This window comes from Oncorhynchus tshawytscha, linkage group LG02, assembly GCF_018296145.1.
Source record: "Oncorhynchus tshawytscha isolate Ot180627B linkage group LG02, Otsh_v2.0, whole genome shotgun sequence".
In the NCBI taxonomy this organism is placed as follows: Eukaryota; Metazoa; Chordata; class Actinopteri; order Salmoniformes; family Salmonidae; genus Oncorhynchus; species Oncorhynchus tshawytscha.
In genome coordinates, this window is record NC_056430.1 from 43,148,625 (window position 1) to 43,168,279 (window position 19,655).

At 44.9% G+C, this 19,655-nt stretch overlaps 1 protein-coding gene and 1 pseudogene across 1 annotated transcript in view; both read left to right on the top strand.

Moving 5' to 3' along the window:
- Positions 1–2,255, top strand: part of LOC112244825 (fibromodulin) — a 4,006-nt gene extending 1,751 nt beyond the window's left edge. The window contains exons 3-6 of the mRNA XM_024412626.2: positions 1–102; positions 413–553; positions 791–1,058; positions 1,430–2,255. The exon at positions 1–102 is cut by the window's left edge and continues 21 nt beyond it. Coding sequence (XP_024268394.1) covers positions 1–102; positions 413–553; positions 791–1,058; positions 1,430–1,581 — 663 coding nt within the window. The 3' untranslated portion in view covers positions 1,582–2,255. The remainder of the gene's footprint in view (positions 103–412; positions 554–790; positions 1,059–1,429) is intronic.
- A 6,561-nt stretch (positions 2,256–8,816) lies between these two features.
- LOC112244808 lies at positions 8,817–18,888 on the top strand (annotated as a pseudogene).
- The last annotated feature ends 767 nt before the right edge of the window (positions 18,889–19,655 follow it).

Consider the following 19,655-nt stretch of genomic DNA (forward strand, 5'->3'; position numbering starts at 1 on the left):
TTGGAGCGTCTGTACCTTCAACATAATAACCTGACTCGTGTTCCCCCCAACCTGCCAAGCTCACTACGGGACCTCAGACTCAACAACAACAACATCAACAAGGTAACAACACTCAGACTTCTCACCACTACTGGCCCTTCAAACACCTTCATTCATCTTCATCTGTCTTCAGATGTGTTTATGTTGATTGTAAAAGTGGATCCAGAGGTTTTTCAATCAAGTGTCCAAGCTACATGTAAAAAAAAAAAAAACACACTCTTGGAAAGACAACACTCATCCTTGTGTCAAGTATGACAGCACCAGGCCTTCTTACTGTTTCTATCAATAATTTAAATACAGCATGTTTTGTTGTTGTTGTTGCCCAGAAGTTTTAAATAAAGTTAATAAAGTTTGTATTTTTGTGAGTGCCTAGATAACACCAGCGGCCCTTGATGGCATGGAAAACCTGACCATCCTGTATCTCCACGATAACGCTCTGACAGATATGGGCACATCTCTGAGGGGTTTGAACTCACTCACTCTGCTTGATGTCAGCGGCAACAAGCTGAAGAAGGTATCGTAATGTAGAGTGTATGTGTGTGTGTGTGTGTGTGTGTGTGTGTGTGTGTGTGTGTGTGTGTGTGTGTGTGTGTGTGTGTGTGTGTGTGTGTGTGTGTGTGTGTGTGTGTGTGTGTGTGTGTGTGTGTGTGTGTGTGACTGTTGATTGAAGCCAGCGATGGCAATCGAATAGACTTGCAAGATTGATTAATTCATTGAATGATTAATTGATCGACTGACGATCCATGTCCAGGTACCAGATAGTCTCCCAGAGCGCCTCCACCAGCTGTACCTGGAGTCCAACGCCATCAGTGCTCTCCCAGAGGGTTTCCTCAGTAAGTTCTCCCAGCTGCAGTACGTCCGCATGGCCCACAACCAGCTGACCGACAATGGCATCCCCCCCAACACCTTCAACGTGTCTGGCCTGGTGGAGCTGGACCTCAGCTTCAACCAGCTGGAGAGGATCCCCCCCGTCAGCCAGACGCTTGAGCACCTCTACCTGCAGGCCAACCACATCAAAGGTGTGTAAAGTGGGCCTGCAAGCAGTCTTGGCTATTAATCGAAGTCGATGATGTCAATTTTTTGTTGGAGTTAGTGGAGGGGTCAGTGACTTCATGTGGCTGTGGGGGGGTGATGTGGCTGCTGCAGGTGGGACACGTTTTGAGTGATTCGTATGATTCGTATGATTCGAGTGATTCGTATGATGTGATTTCAGCAACACTGTGAAGTTAAACAAACAAAGTTCCTTTTTGTTTGAATGCCAGAATGTAAACAATAGCTCCTCCCCCTCTCTCACTCCCATTCGTCCCTTTTATTTTTCTGTCTCCCACTCCTTTGTCTCCCTTCCCTCTCTCTCCCTTCCTCGCCATCTCTCCCTCCTCTCTCTCTGTAGAGTTTACCCTGGGGAGTTTCTGTGATGTCGTGGACGTAATGAACTTCTCCAAGCTAAGGACACTGCGTCTGGAGGGGAATGAGATCAGCATCGGGGATGTCCCCTCGGAGTCGGCCCTCTGTCTGCGTCTGGCTAACACCATTGATGTGTAAAGCACCAATTTCACCAGCGGGTGGCAGCATCATCTCACCATCAGAGCATAGTGCAGCAGTCCTTATTTTAGCGTAACATTTAAATTCCCCAATCTCACCAAGAAGGGGTAGTAAAGGGCTGTAAAGGCACAAAGGCCCAGGTGCTCCAAGTTTATCTGTTGTTTTATCTCTTATCATTCAAAGGACATTATGATAGATCTCCATATCAGGTCATTTTTCTTTCTCTGAGCTTTAGATGCATCGATCATTCAAAGCATGTTGAAAGTGCTTCTTCCAAAGTCAACTCTGGAGGAAAGATAACTTTATATAAGCTACGTGAATATTGTATACTTCTGTGGTGATGATTTCAAAGCCACATGTGTTAGTATATGTGAGTGTGGATGCTCACATTTCTAATAGGATGTGTGTACCAGAGGAAGCAGGTGGGAGGAGCTATAGGAGGATGGGATCATTGTAATGGCCGGAATGGAATCAGTGGAATGGAGTCAAACGTGGTTTCCATTTGTTTGATGTGTTTGATACCATGCCATTGATTCCATTCAAGCCATTACAATGATCCCGTCCTCCTATAGCTCCTCCCACAAACATCAACTGGTGTGTACGCTGTGTGTGTATGTGTCCCCATTTGACAGTTACTGTCTTTTTACAATAAATGTTATAATATGATGATGATATGTATGAATACGTATGCAGTTTATTCTCCATAAGCCTTACTGTAAAGAGACTAAGACCTCACAAAGGCAGATGAAATGCATGAAGAACGCACTATGCATTCATCTATCTGCCAAAAGTTTAACTTTTGACACTCTTATGGACAAAATTATGGATGAGTGGCGGGTTGACTGTCCATCATTTGAAGAGTTTCATTCCAAAACACTATACATCCATTTTCAGAAATGTTAATAAATGATCTTTTATTGTTTAACAACACATTTTTGGAGTGGTTAAAAAAATAGTTTTAATGACTCGACACGCTGCAACTCCTGCCTCTCCCATCTCCTCATTGGTTTTTAGGAGCATATACCCACATGCCATCTCCTCATTGGTTTTTGCCATATACTCACGTGGGTGATTGAAAGATGAACTGAGGTTCACTCTCCATTCCAGTTGGTTGTGATAATGCGCCTGCGCCTTAAAGTTGGATGCCAACCACCATATAACGTCCAAAGAAGAAGCCTGTAGGAGGAGAGATTACCAGAAACAAACTCAGTTTACCGTTTTATCTGTGGATTAATTGTTGGAGTAGAGGACCTTGTGCATTTCAGGTAAAATAACAACTCAATGTTTATATCCCAGGACAAAGTAGTTGGCAACAGCAAGCTAGCAAGTTACATTTCCATAAATGTGTAATGCTTTTCGACCTGACCCCAAATTAATATAGTTAGTTCAGAGTTAGTTTTGATTTTTCAACCTGAGTGTCCTGATCGCGTCTGGTGTAGGGCGACAAAATCAACATGTGCTCGATGGCGCACGTGTGTCTGGTCAGCATCTAAGGGCCAAGGGGAAGGGGTAAAGATTTAATTGGGACTGGCTGTAATACTGTGTTTTTGCTTCTCTCTATGTGTTTTAATTTTGTGTGAGCAGCCAGCCCATTATACCACTGAAACAATCATATTGACCTTAGGGGAGATTGGTCTCACGTTTATTTAAACAGTGTAGTAATGACTAATGGCTATTAACATCTGCTAACCATGTGTGTGACCAATTATTATTATTTTTTTTTGACCTGAACCTAAACTATTTATGGGCGGGAGTTCTGGGAATCTATCCGTACAGCCACAGGGCTAACCCTAACTCTAAGGTTGCCAGTCCATTTATATACCCAACCTCTTGGTTAACATATGTAACCCTACGGCCATCCATTTCCTTACCCAGCCCTACAGGTAAACTGCCAAAATTAAGGAAACATTTGAATAAATTAGGGATACAAATGATATTGAAAGCAGTTGCTTCCACACAGGTTTGGTTCCTGGAGTTAATTAAACAATTAACATACTATCATGCTTAATTAAGGTCATGTATAAAAATGCCCAGTTGCCCTTTATTTTGGCTACCATCGCTAGAAGAAAAGGGAAATGGACTGTTGTGCTGACTCAAGCGCCATGGAATTGTCGACCCATTGGCCACCCGTCTTGGAACACCTGATGGTAAAATGTTGACTCTTCCACCTCCTGAGGGAGTTTTCAGCTGTTATATTGACTGCTGTAAACATTCCACCGCAGGACAAGAAAAATAACAAGCTGACACTTAACGAACTGTACAGGGCAATAAACAAGCAGGAAAACTTACATCAGGAGGCTACTTTTCTGGTTGCCAGTGATTTTAATTGTGTCATTAAGACATGTGATGCCCAACTTCCATCAACCAGTCTCCTTCAACACTAGGGGTGAAAAAGTCCTAGACCACTGTTGTTCTACCCACAAGCAAGCATACAAGGCCCTCCCTATTCCGCAATTCAGCAAATCAGTTCATGACACTGCAATCCTGCTTCCTGTTAACAAGCAGAAGCTCAAACAGGAAGTACCCATTACTCGCTCCATTGAGAAATGATCACCAGAATCTTAGATTATGCTACAGGACTGCTTTGCTAGCACTTATTGGAATATGTTTCAGGACTCCGCTGATAACATAGACGAGCTAGACACCTCTGTCACAGGCTTCATTAGGAAATGCATCGGCGACATTGTCCCCACAGTGAAGGTTCAATGCTTTCTCAATCAAAAGCCCTGGATTAACAGTGAGGATGGTGCTAAACTAAAGGACAGAGCTACCGCACACAGGGCTATCACAGACAATCCTGAGGCTACGGCTGAGGACAGGAACAAGTACAAGAAGTCCCGCTATGACCTGCGCAGATTCATCAAACGAGCAAAAGGACAATGTAGGAATAAAGTGGAATGATATTACACAGGCTGCGACGCCCACCGCATGAGGCAAGGGCAACGATGCCTCTCTACCACACAAACCCAATGCATTTCATGCACACTTCGACAATAACAACATTGTGCACGGTGTGAGGGCCATCACCGACCCAGAGGACTGGGTGATCTCGCTCTCCGAGGCCGACGTGAGCACGCCCCCATCCACGGGGATGCAGTGGAGAAGGTCTAAAGCTTCAAGTTCCTCTAAATCCAAATCACTGAGGACTTAAAATGGTCCACACACACTCGTACAGTAGTGAAGAAGGCACGACAGCACACTGAAAGGAGGGAAAGGGCTACCTAATGGTTAGGGCTACCTAACGATAGACAGCTGTCCCTGATCGAGAACCATACCAGGCCAAAACATAGAAATACAAAATCATAGAAAACAAAAACATGGAATGCCCACCCCAAATCACACCCTACCAAACCAAATAGAGACATAAAAAGGCTCTCTAAGGTCAGGGCGTGACAGTCACTTTGAAAGAGGGGTCTCAAAGGAGCACAGGCGCGTTGACGGCTGTGTGTGTGTGTGTGTGTCAGTGTCTCAGTCACCAGAACTCCGCACAATTGAACACTTATGAGAGATTCTGGAGTGGTGGCTGAGAGGGTGTTTTCCCACCACCATCAACAAAACAGTTCCAGATACTTGTAGAATCTATGCCAAGTTCATTAAAGCTGTTCTGGTGACTCATGCTGGCCCAATGCCCTATTAAGAAACTTTATGTGTTTCCTTTATTTTGGCAGTTACCTGTAGCTGTTTTATGAGCCAGAACACAGATTGCATGTAAAGACGCTACTCAGTATAGGGGTTACTCAGTGTAAATCCTTCTACTGCTATTGTTTAGTTATAGAACTGTCTAGGGTCATGTTTCCAAATCCTGGTTCTGGGGACCCTTAACCTAACGTAACAGGCATAGAAAGACGCCTGAGCCGAGACCCCTACTTTCAGCTTTTCAGGGGAAATGGAAGTTAGGTTGAAAATACTCTAGCCCTGAAAAACAGAAACATCCACTTTCTGCTTCTAAGGGTGGGGGACCCCCAGGACAACAAAAATGTTCAAACAAAATTGTGCACCACCTTGGGTCCTCAGTAGAAGGTCTAAAAAGAACACTGGTCTCGGGTGTGCATGTAAGCAAATTCTTAGTCATACTTTTTGTTTGGGGGGGCGTGTTTCTTTCCCTACCATCCCTACCCTAATTGGAGTAAACTAATGGACAACAATACTTCTACTGCTACTTACAGCTAATTCGCTCACATTTCCAGTATCTGTAGTTAAATAATTATACATCTATTCCTAATTTCTTCTTTGTTCAAGTGCTAGATTTTCACCCACACGGTCACAGTCATACTTGTTTGTGACTCATCTATTTATTTATTTTCATTGCCACTGCAGTTACTCTAGCGCGTGCTGTGGTGGATAAATGACACACTTATCACACTTATCACGTTCTCTGCCAGGTCTTAGAGAATGTTTACCTCAAAATGGAGCTTCCTTGTTTACATAAATCTGAAGAAAAGGAACTACAACGTGACAGGTTGACCAGTACACCAGGAATCAATGGTTCTGACTGTTTGCCTCGGGCTGAATCAGAATGTGGTAAAGATGGAACTTCACAGACCTGCATGTTTTGTCAGTGAAGTGACTTTGCTATCAGGGATAGGGAAAATTCACCTCAATTAAATCTATGCAGGAAGTGAAGTGAAATTCAGATTCAAATATTGAAGAATCCTCCTTGATAATAATCAAACAGCAATTATTTTTAACCCTTCATCCCTCTCCCTCTCCTCTTCGGGTGTGTGTGTAGCCATGGTTTTGGTCAGTACGTTAGTAGCCATCTACTATAATGTCATCATTGCCCACGGTCTCTACTACATGTTTGCATCCTTCAAGTCCCCTCTGCCATGGAGCGACTGTTTCTACTGGTCCAACAACAACTGTAGCCTCACACCTAGAGGTACCTGTTTTATAATGTAGCATCACATCTAAAGATGTGGGGAAGTGTCCATGTTGTGCAGTCTTTACTCTTCCATCGTGTAAACTAGGCTCCAAACAGAAGAAAACCTGGACTTGTCCAGTATTTACAATTTTACATTGCTAAACATGTAAAAACATTTTCCACTGTGTGCTTTAATGAACATGACCCAGGTGAACCAGGAAAGAATGCCCAGTAACTCTGCCACTTCGACCAATGAGTTCTGACCTCTACAGAAGTGTGCAATGTTACAAGAGTTTCCAATTGGAGCGTGCCAGTACTTACAGCAAACATGACGCTGTGGGAGAATGGGACCTGCCCAGAGGGAAACATCAGCATTCCAGTACAGAGTACCAGCGAACAGTACTGGGAGTGAGTATCAAACCCCCACACACACACACACCTCAATTCTATTTAATTTTTGCTCACAGTCGAAAATACTTCAGTGGGAGCACAGGTTGTGTTGAATGCCAGGTTGCCTGTAATGCAGTGGGTAAGCTGAGCCTGTCTGTAAGACAGGTTAGTGTTTTTCACCATGAATCTTGTTCTGGAGGCAGCTCTACAGAGTGGTCAATAGTTGACACAGCCACAAAGTCATACAATTCGATTGTATACCTAACCCTAACCTTAACCACACTGCTAACCCTAAGGCCTAACCCGAACCTTAAATTAAGACCAAAAAGCACATTTTAGTTGTCATGATTTTTTACAATATAGCCAGTCTGTAAGGTGGTCTATCTGTCTGTACGTCCCTCCCCAGCCTGGTGGCCTTACAAAGATCTAGTAGTCTGGATGAGACTGGTCCGGTGGTCTGGCATCTGGCTCTCTGCCTGCTGCTGGGATGGCTGCTCATTGCTGCTGCCCTATACAAAGGCATCAAGTCCTCAGGAAAAGTCTGTATCACCCAGATCCATTTTGTGTGTGTGAGTTGGTGCTGTCTTTCTGATGTGTGTATGTATGTTGTCAGTCTAATAATTGTTTGTGTGTCTGTCCCTAGGTTGTTTATTTCACCACTACGTTTCCATATGTGGTCTTGCTGATCCTGCTGATCCGTGGAGTGACACTAGAGGGTGCCAGAGACGGCATTGAGTTACATATCGGCTGTGCGAGGCAGAGGTCAGGGACTAACCTCTCACATATGACCTTTCTACTCATATCTACTCAGGAACAAACCACTACCCTTTAACCCCACTAGGTCAGGGTTCCTCTCACCATATCTGCGACTGATCAGCTGGAGAGGCAGTATTAGTTTACCAGTTAGTTATGTTGCTCACAGAGCAGGGAAATCACCCTAGTTTGAAGTCCCAAGAACGTCTGGGATTGTCGGGGAGCACTATTGCATTCAAGTAGGCTGGCAGCTTGCTATGGTGTTGTGGACATGAATGGGCGTATAAGCCACACTCCAATGCCAAAGGTTTCACGTTCAATCCCAGTGCTAGGCAATCCTTTTTTTTGTTTTATGCCTTTCCCTAACTTTAACCCTTAATCGCTCTGAATTAATTCCTAAACTTAACCCTATTTTTACCTTATCCCCAAACCTTATCCCTTAACGAGATGTAAATCCCCAGCTCGACTCAAGTGTTTTCGGTTTCTGTAACAGTATCTCAACTTCAAAAACCATTGTTTACCTTAACTTCACCCTTAGATGTTTGGAGAAACATGAACAAACGTCAAATTTCAAAGTCAAACTTTAATACCTTGTAGCAAATAGATGGTTCACTCAAAATGCCTAACTGATTGCTGTTAAAAGTTACTGAGGCTGACTGTGTCATCTATGATTGTGTCTGTGTCTGTGGCAGGTGTGGAGGGATGCAGCGATACAGATGTTGTATTCGCTGTCGATAGCGTGGGGTGGAGTCACAGCCTTGTCCTTTTTAAAACAAGTTCCACAACAATGTGTTCAAGGATGCGCTGATCGTCTGCCTCACCAACTGTGGTATGGAAAACATACACACACAACAGACTGATGCCAATTGCATCATAGAAACTATGAAATATACATTTAAGAACACAGTTCCAGTTGTTTCATTGTGTTTCATTGACAGTGTGTTGACAGTGTGTTTGATCCTTATTAACTAATGTCACCGTATAGGTACCCGTGTGTTTGCAGGCTTCACCATCTTCTCCATCCTAGGTCATGTTTATGGAAAGCCTGTATCAGAGGTGGCCCGGGCAGGTCAGTAGTACAACACTGTACTGTATTCAGCTTTACCTGACATGATAACCACCTAAGAAACTAACAGAGTGTGTGTGTGTGTGTGTGTGTGTGTGTGTGTGTGTGTGTGTGTGTGTGTGTGTGTGTGTGTGTGTGTGTGTGTGTGTGTGTGTGTGTGTGTTTTTTGGCCTAGCATTTATTGCATACCCTGATGCCCTGTCCAAGCTGTCCATCTTTCCTCTCTGGTCCATCCTCTTCTTCTTCATGCTGCTCACCCTCGGACTCGACTCGCAGTTCGCTGGCATAGGTCAGTCACAGACACAAACACACACTACCAACTAGACCTAGACAATGACCCCTGACCTCTGACTCTTGACCTCTGTTCCCTCAGAGGTCATCTCCACCTGCCTACAGGAGGCCTTTCCTGAAACCTTCAAATAAAAAAAACTCCATCGTCTATGTGGCTCCCTGTGCCATTCTCGTCCTGCTCGGCCTACCGTGCGTAACCCAGGTAGGTCCTTAGTTACCGTAACTGAAGTACGTCCATAGATCCCACAATTTCCTTTGCTGTTGACCATTTAGTGCAAATTCATTCATGCTATATGTGTGTGTATTTGTGAGTGTGTGCATGCGTCTGTGCGTGTATGTGTGTGATAACTGTGTGTGTGTGTGTGTCTCTCTCCAGGCAGTGATATACTGGGTGACTCTGATAGATTAGTTCTGTGCTGGCTTTGTTCTAGTGATCTCGGCTCTGCTGTAGCTCATTGGAGTCTTCTATATCTACGGTAAATTGAAATATGCTACAGAAAGATGTAGGATCTTCATTTGAGCCAGTTTGCTAAAGCAGGAAAATAATCCTGCAGCAACAGGAAATGTGAATTATTATGTGGATTGTAATTATTGGAAAGCTTTTGTAGGGATTAATACTTTTTTGTTAGGGCAAATCAATTCTGACATTAGAAGCCTTTGAAAACCTTGAATACACTACACATTTGCAGTAACAAGAGTTATAAATTAAGATATGTACAGTTAAGTAAATCTCCGCTCTGTTAAAATTTCACTCAAGAAAAACTTTTATAGATATAGTGATTCAGGAGTATAATTTAACAGGTTAATATGCCCCATCGACATTAGACAACTATACAGAAAGTCCTTAAATTGTTGAAATCAGTCAATCTAATTGATGATGATACAATAGTCAAATTAACTGACACAGAAATGGTGTCATGCCCTGACCATAGAGAGCCCTTGGTTCTCTATTGTGTTGATTCATTTCTATGTTTGGGATTGAGTATGGTTGCCAATTAGAGGCAGCTGATTTTCATTGTCTCTAATTGGGGAGCATACTTAAGGTGTCCCTGTTCCCACCTGCATTTGTGGGATATTGTTTGTGTATGTGCTTGTTGCACTACGGTACGCCACGGTTTGGTACTTGTTTATTGTTTTTGTTGAGAAGTTTCACTTTTAATAAAGATGTGGAACTCCGATCACGCTGCGCCTTGGTCCATCCATTTTAACAAGTGTGACAGAATATCCCACCAATCAAATCAAATCAAATCAAATCAAATTTTATTTGTCACATACACATGGTTAGCAGATGTTAATGCGAGTGTAGCGAAATGCTTGTGCTTCTAGTTCCGACAATGCAGTAATAACGAGCAAGTAATCTAACTAACAATTCCAAAAAAAACTACTGTCATACACAGTGTAAGGGGATAAAGAATATGTACATAAGGATATATGAATGAGTGATGGTACAGAGCAGCATAGGCAAGATACAGTAGATGATATCGAGTACAGTATATACATATGAGATAAGTATGTAAACCAAGTGGCATAGTTAAAGTGGCTAGTGATACATGTATTACATAAGGATGCAGTCGATGATATAGAGTACAGTATCAACGTATGCATATGAGATGAACAATGTAGGGTAAGTAACATTATATAAGGTAGCATTGTTTAAAGTGGCTAGTGATATATTTACATCATTTCCCATCAATTCCCATGATTAAAGTGGCTGGAGTAGAGTCAGTGTCATTGACAGTGTGTTGGCAGTAGCCACTCAATGTTAGTGGTGGCTGTTTAACAGTCTGATGGCCTTGAGATAGAAGCTGTTTTTCAGTCTCTCGGTCCCAGCTTTGATGCACCTGTACTGACCTCGCCTTCTGGATGGCAGCGGGGTGAACAGGCAGTGGCTCGGGTGGTTGATGTCCTTGATGATCTTTATGGCCTTCCTGTAGCATCGGGTGGTGTAGGTGTCCTGGAGGGCAGGTAGTTTGCCCCGGTGATGCGTTGTGCAGACCTCACTACCCTCTGGAGAGCCTTACGGTTGAGGGCGGTGCAGTTGCCATACCAGGCGGTGATACAGCCCGCCAGGATGCTCTCGATTGTGCATCTGTACAAGTTTGTGTGCTTTTGGTGACAAGCCGAATTTCTTCAGCCTCCTGAGGTTGAAGAGGCGCTGCTGCGCCTTCCTCACGATGCTGTCTGTGTGAGTGGACCAATTCAGTTTGTCTGTGATGTGTATGCCGAGGAACTTAAAACTTGCTACCCTCTCCACTACTGTTCCATCGATGTGGATGGGGGGGTGTTCCCTCTGCTGTTTCCTGAAGTCCACAATCATCTCCTTAGTTTTGATGACGTTGAGTGTGAGGTTATTTTCCTGACACCACACTCCGAGGGCCCTCACCTCCTCCCTGTAGGCCGTCTCGTCGTTGTTGGTAATCAAGCCTACCACTGTTGTGTCGTCCGCAAACTTGATGATTGAGTTGGAGGCGTGCATGGCCACGCAGTCGTGGGTGAACAGGGAGTACAGGAGAGGGCTCAGAACGCACCCTTGTGGGGCCCCAGTGTTGAGGATCAGCGGGGAGGAGATGTTGTTGCCTACCCTCACCACCTGGGGGCGGCCCGTCAGGAAGTCCAGTACCCAGTTGCACAGGGCGGGGTCGAGACCCAGGGTCTCGAGCTTGATGACGAGCTTGGAGGGTACTATGGTGTTGAATGCCGAGCTGTAGTCGATGAACAGCATTCTCACATAGGTATTCCTCTTGTCCAGATGGGTTAGGGCAGTGTGCAGTGTGGTTGAGATTGCATCGTCTGTGGACCTATTTGGGCGGTAAGCAAATTGGAGTGGGTCAAGGGTGTCAGGTAGGGTGGAGGTGATATGGTCCTTGACTAGTCTCTCAAAGCACTTCATGATGACGGATGTGAGTGCTACGGGGCGGTAGTCGTTTAGCTCAGTTACCTTAGCTTTCTTGGGAACAGGAACAATGGTGGCCCTCTTGAAGCATGTGGGAACAGCAGACTGGTATAGGGATTGATTGAATATGTCCGTAAACACACCGGCCAGCTGGTCTGCGCATGCTCTGAGGGCGCGGCTGGGGATGCCGTCTGGGCCTGCAGCCTTGCGAGGGTTAACACGTTTAAATGTCTTACTCACTTCGGCTGCAGTGAAGGAGAGACCGCATGTTTCCGTTGCAGGCCGTGTCAGTGGCACTGTATTGTCCTCAAAGCGGGCAAAAAAGTTATTTAGTCTGCCTGGGAGCAAGACATCCTGGTCCGTGACTGGGCTGGGTTTCTTCCTGTAGTCCGTGATTGACTGTAGACCCTGCCACATACCTCTTGTGTCTGAGCCGTTGAATTGAGATTCTACTTTGTCTCTGTACTGGCGCTTAGCTTGTTTGATAGCCTTGCGGAGGGAATAGCTGCACTGTTTGTATTCAGTCATGTTACCAGACACCTTGCCCTGATTAAAAGCAGTGGTTCGTGCCTTCAGTTTCACACGAATGCTGCCATCAATCCACGGTTTCTGGTTAGGGAATGTTTTAATCGTTGCTATGGGAACGACATCTTCAACGCACGTTCTAATGAACTCGCACACCGTATCAGCGTATTCGTCAATGTTGTTGTCTGACGCAATACGAAACATCTGCCAGTCCACGTGATGGAAGCAGTCTTGGAGTGTGGAGTCAGCTTGGTCGGACCAGCGTTGGACAGACCTCAGCGTGGGAGCTTCTTGTTTTAGTTTCTGTCTGTAGGCAGGGATCAACAAAATGGAGTCGTGGTCAGCTTCTCCGAAAGGGGGCGGGGCAGGGCCTTATATGCGTCGCGGAAGTTAGAGTAACAATGATCCAGGGTCTTTCCACCCCTGGTTGCGCAATCGATATGCTGATAAAATTTAGGGAGTCTTGTTTTCAGATTAGCCTTGTTAAAATCCCCAGCTACAATGAATGCAGCCTCCGGATAAATCGTTTCCAGTTTGCAGAGAGTTAAATAAAGTTCGTTCAGAGCCATCGATGTGTCTGCTTGGGGGGATATATACGGCTGTGATTATAATCGAAGAGAATTCTCTTGGTAGATAATGCGGTCTACATTTGATTGTGAGGAATTCTAAATCAGGTGAACAGAAGGATTTGAGTTCCTGTATGTTTCTTTCATCACACCATGTCACGTTGGCCATAAGACATACGCCCCCGCCCGTCTTCTTATCAGAAAGATGTTTGTTTCTGTCGGCGCGATGCGTGGAGAAACCCGCTGGCTGCACCGCTTCGGATTGCGTCTCTCCAGTTAGCCATGTTTCCGTGAAGCAAAGAACGTTACAGTCTCTGATGTCCCTCTGGAATGCTACCCTTGCTCGGATTTCATCAACCTTGTTGTCAAGAGACTGGACATTGGCAAGAAGAATGCTAGGGAGTGGTGCACGATGTGCCCGTCTCCGGAGTCTGACCAGAAGACCGCTTCGTTTCCCTCTTTTTCTGAGTCGTTTTTTTTTTGGTCGCTGCATGTGATCCACTCGGTTACACTGGTTGTAAGGCAGAACACAGGATCCGCATCGCGAAAAACATATTCTTGGTCGTACTGATGGTGAGTTGACGCTGATCTTATATTCAGTAGTTCTTCTCGGCTGTATGTAAAGAAACCTAAGATGACCTGGGGTACTAGTGTAAGAAATAACACGTAAAAAAACAAAAAACTGCATAGTTTCCTAGGAACGCGAAGCGAGGCGGCCATCTCTGTCGGCGCCGGAAGTACCCAATCATTGACCAAGCAGCGTGCTCGAGAGGATAAAGTGAGTTGGACCTGGGAGGAAATCCGGGGAGGATGCGAGACCCTTCCTTGGAGAGAATTGCAGAAGGATCAGGAAGGACAGCGACAGCGCCGGGGGCCGGAGCCACAGAAACCCCAAGATTCTTTGGGGGGGTGCCAGAGCCTGTTTGGGAGTCGGTGGAGGAATTCAATAAAAGATACCGGAGAGAGGTGGTAGCGAGGAGTATGCTGCAGCGCAGGCGTGTGGAAGAGCATGACACCAGTCCGGTGCCATCTGCGCCAGCTCCACGCACCAGGCCTCCAGTGCGACTTCTCAGCCCGGTACGTCCTGTGCCGGTTCCTCGCACTCGCCCTGAAGAGCAGGTCTTCAGTCTGGTGCCATCTGTGCCAGCTCCCCGAACTCGCCCTGAAGAGCCAGAGACAGTCAGGGAGGCGATGGAGAAGTGAGAGAGAGAGAGAGAGAGAGAGAGAGAGAGATGTCAGGTGTGGTCTGCTCAACATTCAACCTGAAGAGCCTGTCAGCAGTCTGGTGAAACCTGTGCCGACTCCATGCATCTGGCCTCCAGTGCGCCTCCCCAGTCCGGCATGTCCTGTGCCAGCTCAGCACACTCTCCCTGAAGTGCGTGTTAACAGTCTGTTGCCACCTGTGCCGGCTCCACGCACCAGGCCTCCAGTCCGCCTCCCCAACCCGGGACGTCCTGTGCCAGCTCCCCGCACTAGCCCTGAAGAGCGTGTCACCAGACCGGTGCCACCTGTGCCGGCTCCACACACCAGGCCTCCAGTGTGCCTCGCCATCCCGGTACGCCCTGTGCCGGCTCCTCGCAGCCTCCCTGAGGTGCGTGTCATCAGTCCGGTGCCACCTGTACCTGCTCCACGCACTAGGCCTCCAGTGCGCCTCCCCAGCCCGGAGTGTCCTGTGCCGGTCCACGTCCTCGTCCTGAGGAGTGTGTCATCAGTCTGGTGCAACCTGCGCCGGTGCCCAGTCCAGGCACACCGTCCAGTCCCGCTCCAAGGCCGCCACCGACACTAGTCACCCCCACCCCTCCAGTCGATTTATTTCTTTGTTTGGGATTGAGTATGGTTCCCAATCAGAGGTAGCTGATTATCGTTGTCTCTAATTGGGGATCATACTTAAGGTGTCCCTGTTCCCACCTGCATTTGTGAGATATTGTTAGTGTATGTGCTTGTTGCACTTCGTTACTTGACGTATTGTTACTTGTATATTGTTTTTGTTGAGAAGTTTCGCTTTTAAGATGTGGAACTCCGATCACACTGCGCCTTGGTCCATCGATTTTAACAAGCGTGACACTTGGAGGCAGAGCAGGAAGATTTGAGTGCAAATCCCAGGTGAGGACATGTTCAATAATAATTCATGTATAAATCACAATGTGTGTGAGTATCCGTAAACTAGCTAAACAAAAAAAAGAACTGTGGGCAGATCAGTGATTCACCAATCAGGGCCTTGATGTGCTTGGCAACAGTAACAAGGCATGATGCGTAGTTAAACATTTTGGAGAACATTTCCTTGACGACGGCCAGACAACTGATACACAGAAATATTCTTGCAACATTTCCATGAAACGCATCTAGAACATTAATACTGTATAATCTGATAATATGGCAACCATGTTCTGTATATGTTTGGTGGGACATTGATGGAATATTCTCTGGACACATGAATGTTCTTGCAACGTCCCATAAAACACACATAGAACATTCATGTTGAATATTCTGAGAACATTATAATCACGTTCGAGATCCATTCTGTTTGGCTTTAAGGGAATATTTCAACTTTAACACAAACATGCTCGAATGTTCCGCTAACAAATGGAAAACTGGACACTTTATTTTCAATGTATTTTATCTCATCCTAGAATTGTTAGCTGGGAATGGAGGTGGTCCGGTTAGCTATTTGTTTAGCTATTTAGCCATTTGTTTAGCTATTTAGCCATTTGTTTAGCTATTTAGCCATTTGTTTAGCTATTTAGCCATTTGTTTAGCTATTTAGCTAAACAAATGTTTTGCAGTCTTATGGCTTGCGGGTAGAAGCTGTTCAGGGTCCTGTTGGTTCTAGACTTTAGGGGTCAAGGGTGTCTAGGATGATTGTGTTGATGTGAGCCATGACCAGCCTGGTGCTCTCATGCATGGTTCAGTGATGCTTGCATAAAAGGCATTTAGCTCGTCAGGCGGGCTTTCCATCGCTAGGCAGCTCGGCATTGGGCCACCACGAGCCAAAACAGCTTCAATGCACCTTGGCATAGATTCTACAATTGTCTGGCACTCTGTTGGAGGGATGTGACACCATTCTAACATGAGAAATTCCAAAATGTGATGTTTTGTTGATGGAGGTGGTAAACGCTGTCTCAGGCACCTCTCCAGAATCTCCCATAAGTGTTCAATTGGGTGGAGATCTGCTGACAGACGGCCATGTCATATGATTTACATATTTCATGCTCATCAACTAATTCAGTGACCACTTGTGCTCTGTGGATGTGGGCATTGTCATCCTATAGTGGCATAGCCATGGTAGCAAACAATAATGGCCTGCCCAACATATTTATACATGACCTAAGCATGGGATGTTAATTGCTTAACTAGCTCAGGAACCACACCTGTGTGGATGCACCTGCTTTCAATATAATTTGTATCACTTATTACTGAAGTGTTTCTATTATTTTGTAGTTAAGTGCATTCACCCTATTACTTTTATTTAAATTTTATTTTTATTTATTTAACCTTTATTTAACTAGGCAAGTCAGTTAAGAACAAATTCTTATTTACAATGACGGCCTACCAAAAGGCAAAAGACCTCCTGCGGGGATGGAGGCTGGTATAAAAAAAGATACAGTATATAGGACAATATAGGACAAAACACACATCACGACAAGAGAGACAACACAACACTACATAAAGAGAGACCTAAGATAACAACATAGCAAGGCAGCAACACATGACAACACAGTATGGTAGCAACACACTATGACAACAACATGGTAGCAACACAACATGGTAGCAGCACAAAACATGGTACAAATATTATTGGGCACAGACAACAGCACATTTGGCAAGAAGGTAGAGGACAACAATACATCATGCAAAGCAGCCACAACTGTCAGTAAGTGTCCATGATTGTCTTTGAATTAAGAGACTTATATAAAACTGTCCAGTTTGAGTGGTTGTTGGAGCTCGTTCCAGTCGCTAGCTGCAGCGAACTGAAAAGACGAGCGAATGTGACTGGAATCTTTAACAGAATGTGACTGACAGAACGGGTGTTGTATATGGAGGATGAGGGTTGCAGTAGATATCTCAGATAGGGGGGAGTGAGGCCTAAGAGGGTTTATAAATAAGCATCAATCAGTGGGACTTGCGACAGGTATACAGAGATGATCAGTTTACAGAGGAGTATAGAGTGCAGTGTCATATAAGGAGTATTGGTGGCAAATCTGAAGGCCGAATTGTAAAGGACATCTAGCCACTCGAGAGCACCCTTACCTGCTGATCTATAAGCTATGTCTCCGTAATCTAGCATGGGTAGGATGGTCATCTGAATCAGGGTTAGCTTGGCAGCTGGGGTGAAAGAGGAGTGATTACAATAGAGGAAACCAAGTCTAGATTTAACCTCCCTTGGGTAGGGGGCAGTATTTTCACGTCCGGATGAAAAGCATTCCCAAAGTAAACTGCCTGTTACTCAGGCCCAGAAGCTAGGATATGCATATAATTGGTGGGTTTGAATAGAAAACACTTGAAAGTTTCTAAAACTGTTAAAATGATGTCTATAACAGAACTGATATGGCAGATGAAACTCCGAGGACAAACCATCCCCCCAAAAGAAATTCAGCCTACCACTGTTTTCAATGGCTGGCACTTTTATTATAAGGCGAAATCCTCCAAGATTGCAGTTCCTAGGACTTCCACTAGATGTCAACAGTCTTTAGAGTTTCATGCTAACTTTTGGAAAAATGAGCAAGAAATTGTAGTTTTTCTAGGTGGCTCCCATTTTGGCTGTAGTGTTTCCAAGCGTGTGCATGAGAGCACGTGCTTTGGTATTTTTCTCCAGTAAAGACAATAACGATTCTCCGTTGTTGACATCGTTGAGGACCTTTAAGATTGCAGTGACACATCCATAACCTGAGCAGAAACCAGATTGCACACCAGAGAGAATACTATAAACATCAAGAAAGCCAGTCTGTTGATTATTGACAAGTTGTTGTTTTTTTACTTATTTTTTACTTATTTTCCACCATCATTTGCAATTAAATTCATAAAAAATCCTACAATGTGATTTTCTGGATTTTTTTCCTTCTAATTTCGTCTGTCATAGTTTAAGTGTACCTATGATGAATATTACAGGCCTCTCTCATCTTTTAAAGTGGGAGAACTTGCACAATTGGTGGCTGACTAAATACTTTTTTGCCCCACTGTACATATTCTGTGACATGTATTATGTGTTTGTGTGTAGGAGGAAACCGTTTCATTAAGGACATGGAGATGATGATTGGGATGAGGAGCTCTCTCTTCTGGTTGGGGTGGAGAGCTTGTTGGTTCTTCATCTCTCCCGCCATCATCATTGTGAGTTCTCGCTCTTTGCCTCTGTCTCTGTCTTTCTCTTTAGAACTTAGATTCTATCCTACCTGGCTCTCTGTTCAATGGTCCTCATTTCTCTAACCCCTTTGTTTCTCTAACAGACGCACCCACACTCTCTAACTCTTGTTTGTGTGTGTATGTTGTTGTTGTTGTTGTTGATGTGTAGATGATCCTGGTGTGGTCGTTGTTGACATTCAGTACGGTGCAGTACCCTGCATGGGGCGTGGCTCTAGGATGGTGTATGATCGCCTTCTGTCTCATCTGGATCCCCCTCCTCGCTGTCTGGAAAATACTCACCTCCCAAGGAAACCCCTGGCAGGTGGGTGTGGTTGGCAGAGATGTGGATCCTTAGGACATCTGAGAGTGTTTGGAACTCCTCCTGCAATTGTCAGAATCCTTTTTTAAGGATCTAGCATCTAAAGTCTCTGTCTGTGTGTCTCCAAGTGTTTGAAGTGGGTGTGCATCCATTACAGTACATGGATGTGTCTCTGTCTGCAGCGTCTGTGTGCTGTTTGTTCTCCTGTGGAGAGTTGGGGTCCGGACCTGGAGGTGCGTTATGCAGACGGACGATGGTACTAGGAAGAACTCTGTCCACCTGTCAGACAACAATGTTTACATCATCCCCTACAACCTCACACGCCTCTAACCCCATTGTGTGTGTGTGTGTGTGTGTGTGTGTGTGTGTGTGTGTGTGTGTGTGTGTGTGTGTGTGTGTGTGTGTGTGTGTGTGTGTGTGTGTGTGTCAGTGGAAGCTGCTGAGGAGGACGGCTCATAATACTGGCTGAAACTGAGAGAATGGAATGGCATCAAACCATGTGTTTGATGTATTTGATACCATTCCAGTCATTACCACGAGCCCGTCCTCCCCAATTAAGGTGCCACCAGCTGCATGTGCGTGTCTGCGTGCGCGTGTGTGCACTAGATGACAAATCTGTCATTGTGCCCTTGATTAAGGCAACAAGCATTTCGCAACACTCGCAATAACATCTGCTAACACATGTGTATGTGACAAATGACATTTTGATTTGATTTAACCCTAATTGCTCATGTAAGTCACTCTGGATAGGAGAATCTGCTAAATGACTAAAATGTAAATATGCTATCACCAATTTTAATAAGATTTTTAAAATGTTTTGTACGTACACTCCCCTATATATTTAGTTGGACAGTGAAGCTGCTATGTCACAGAATGCCACCTTCTTTTTGAAGGTATTTTCATACATATCTGTTTAACCGTTTATTTATTAATACACTTAATGTATCAAGTCCCCTCATTTGAGGGTGTCATAAGTATTTGGACAATATTTAAGAGTCCCATATTCCGAGCACGCAATGACTACATCAAGCTTGTGATACTCAAAAGGTCAAATAAGGGGTGCCTATATTTAT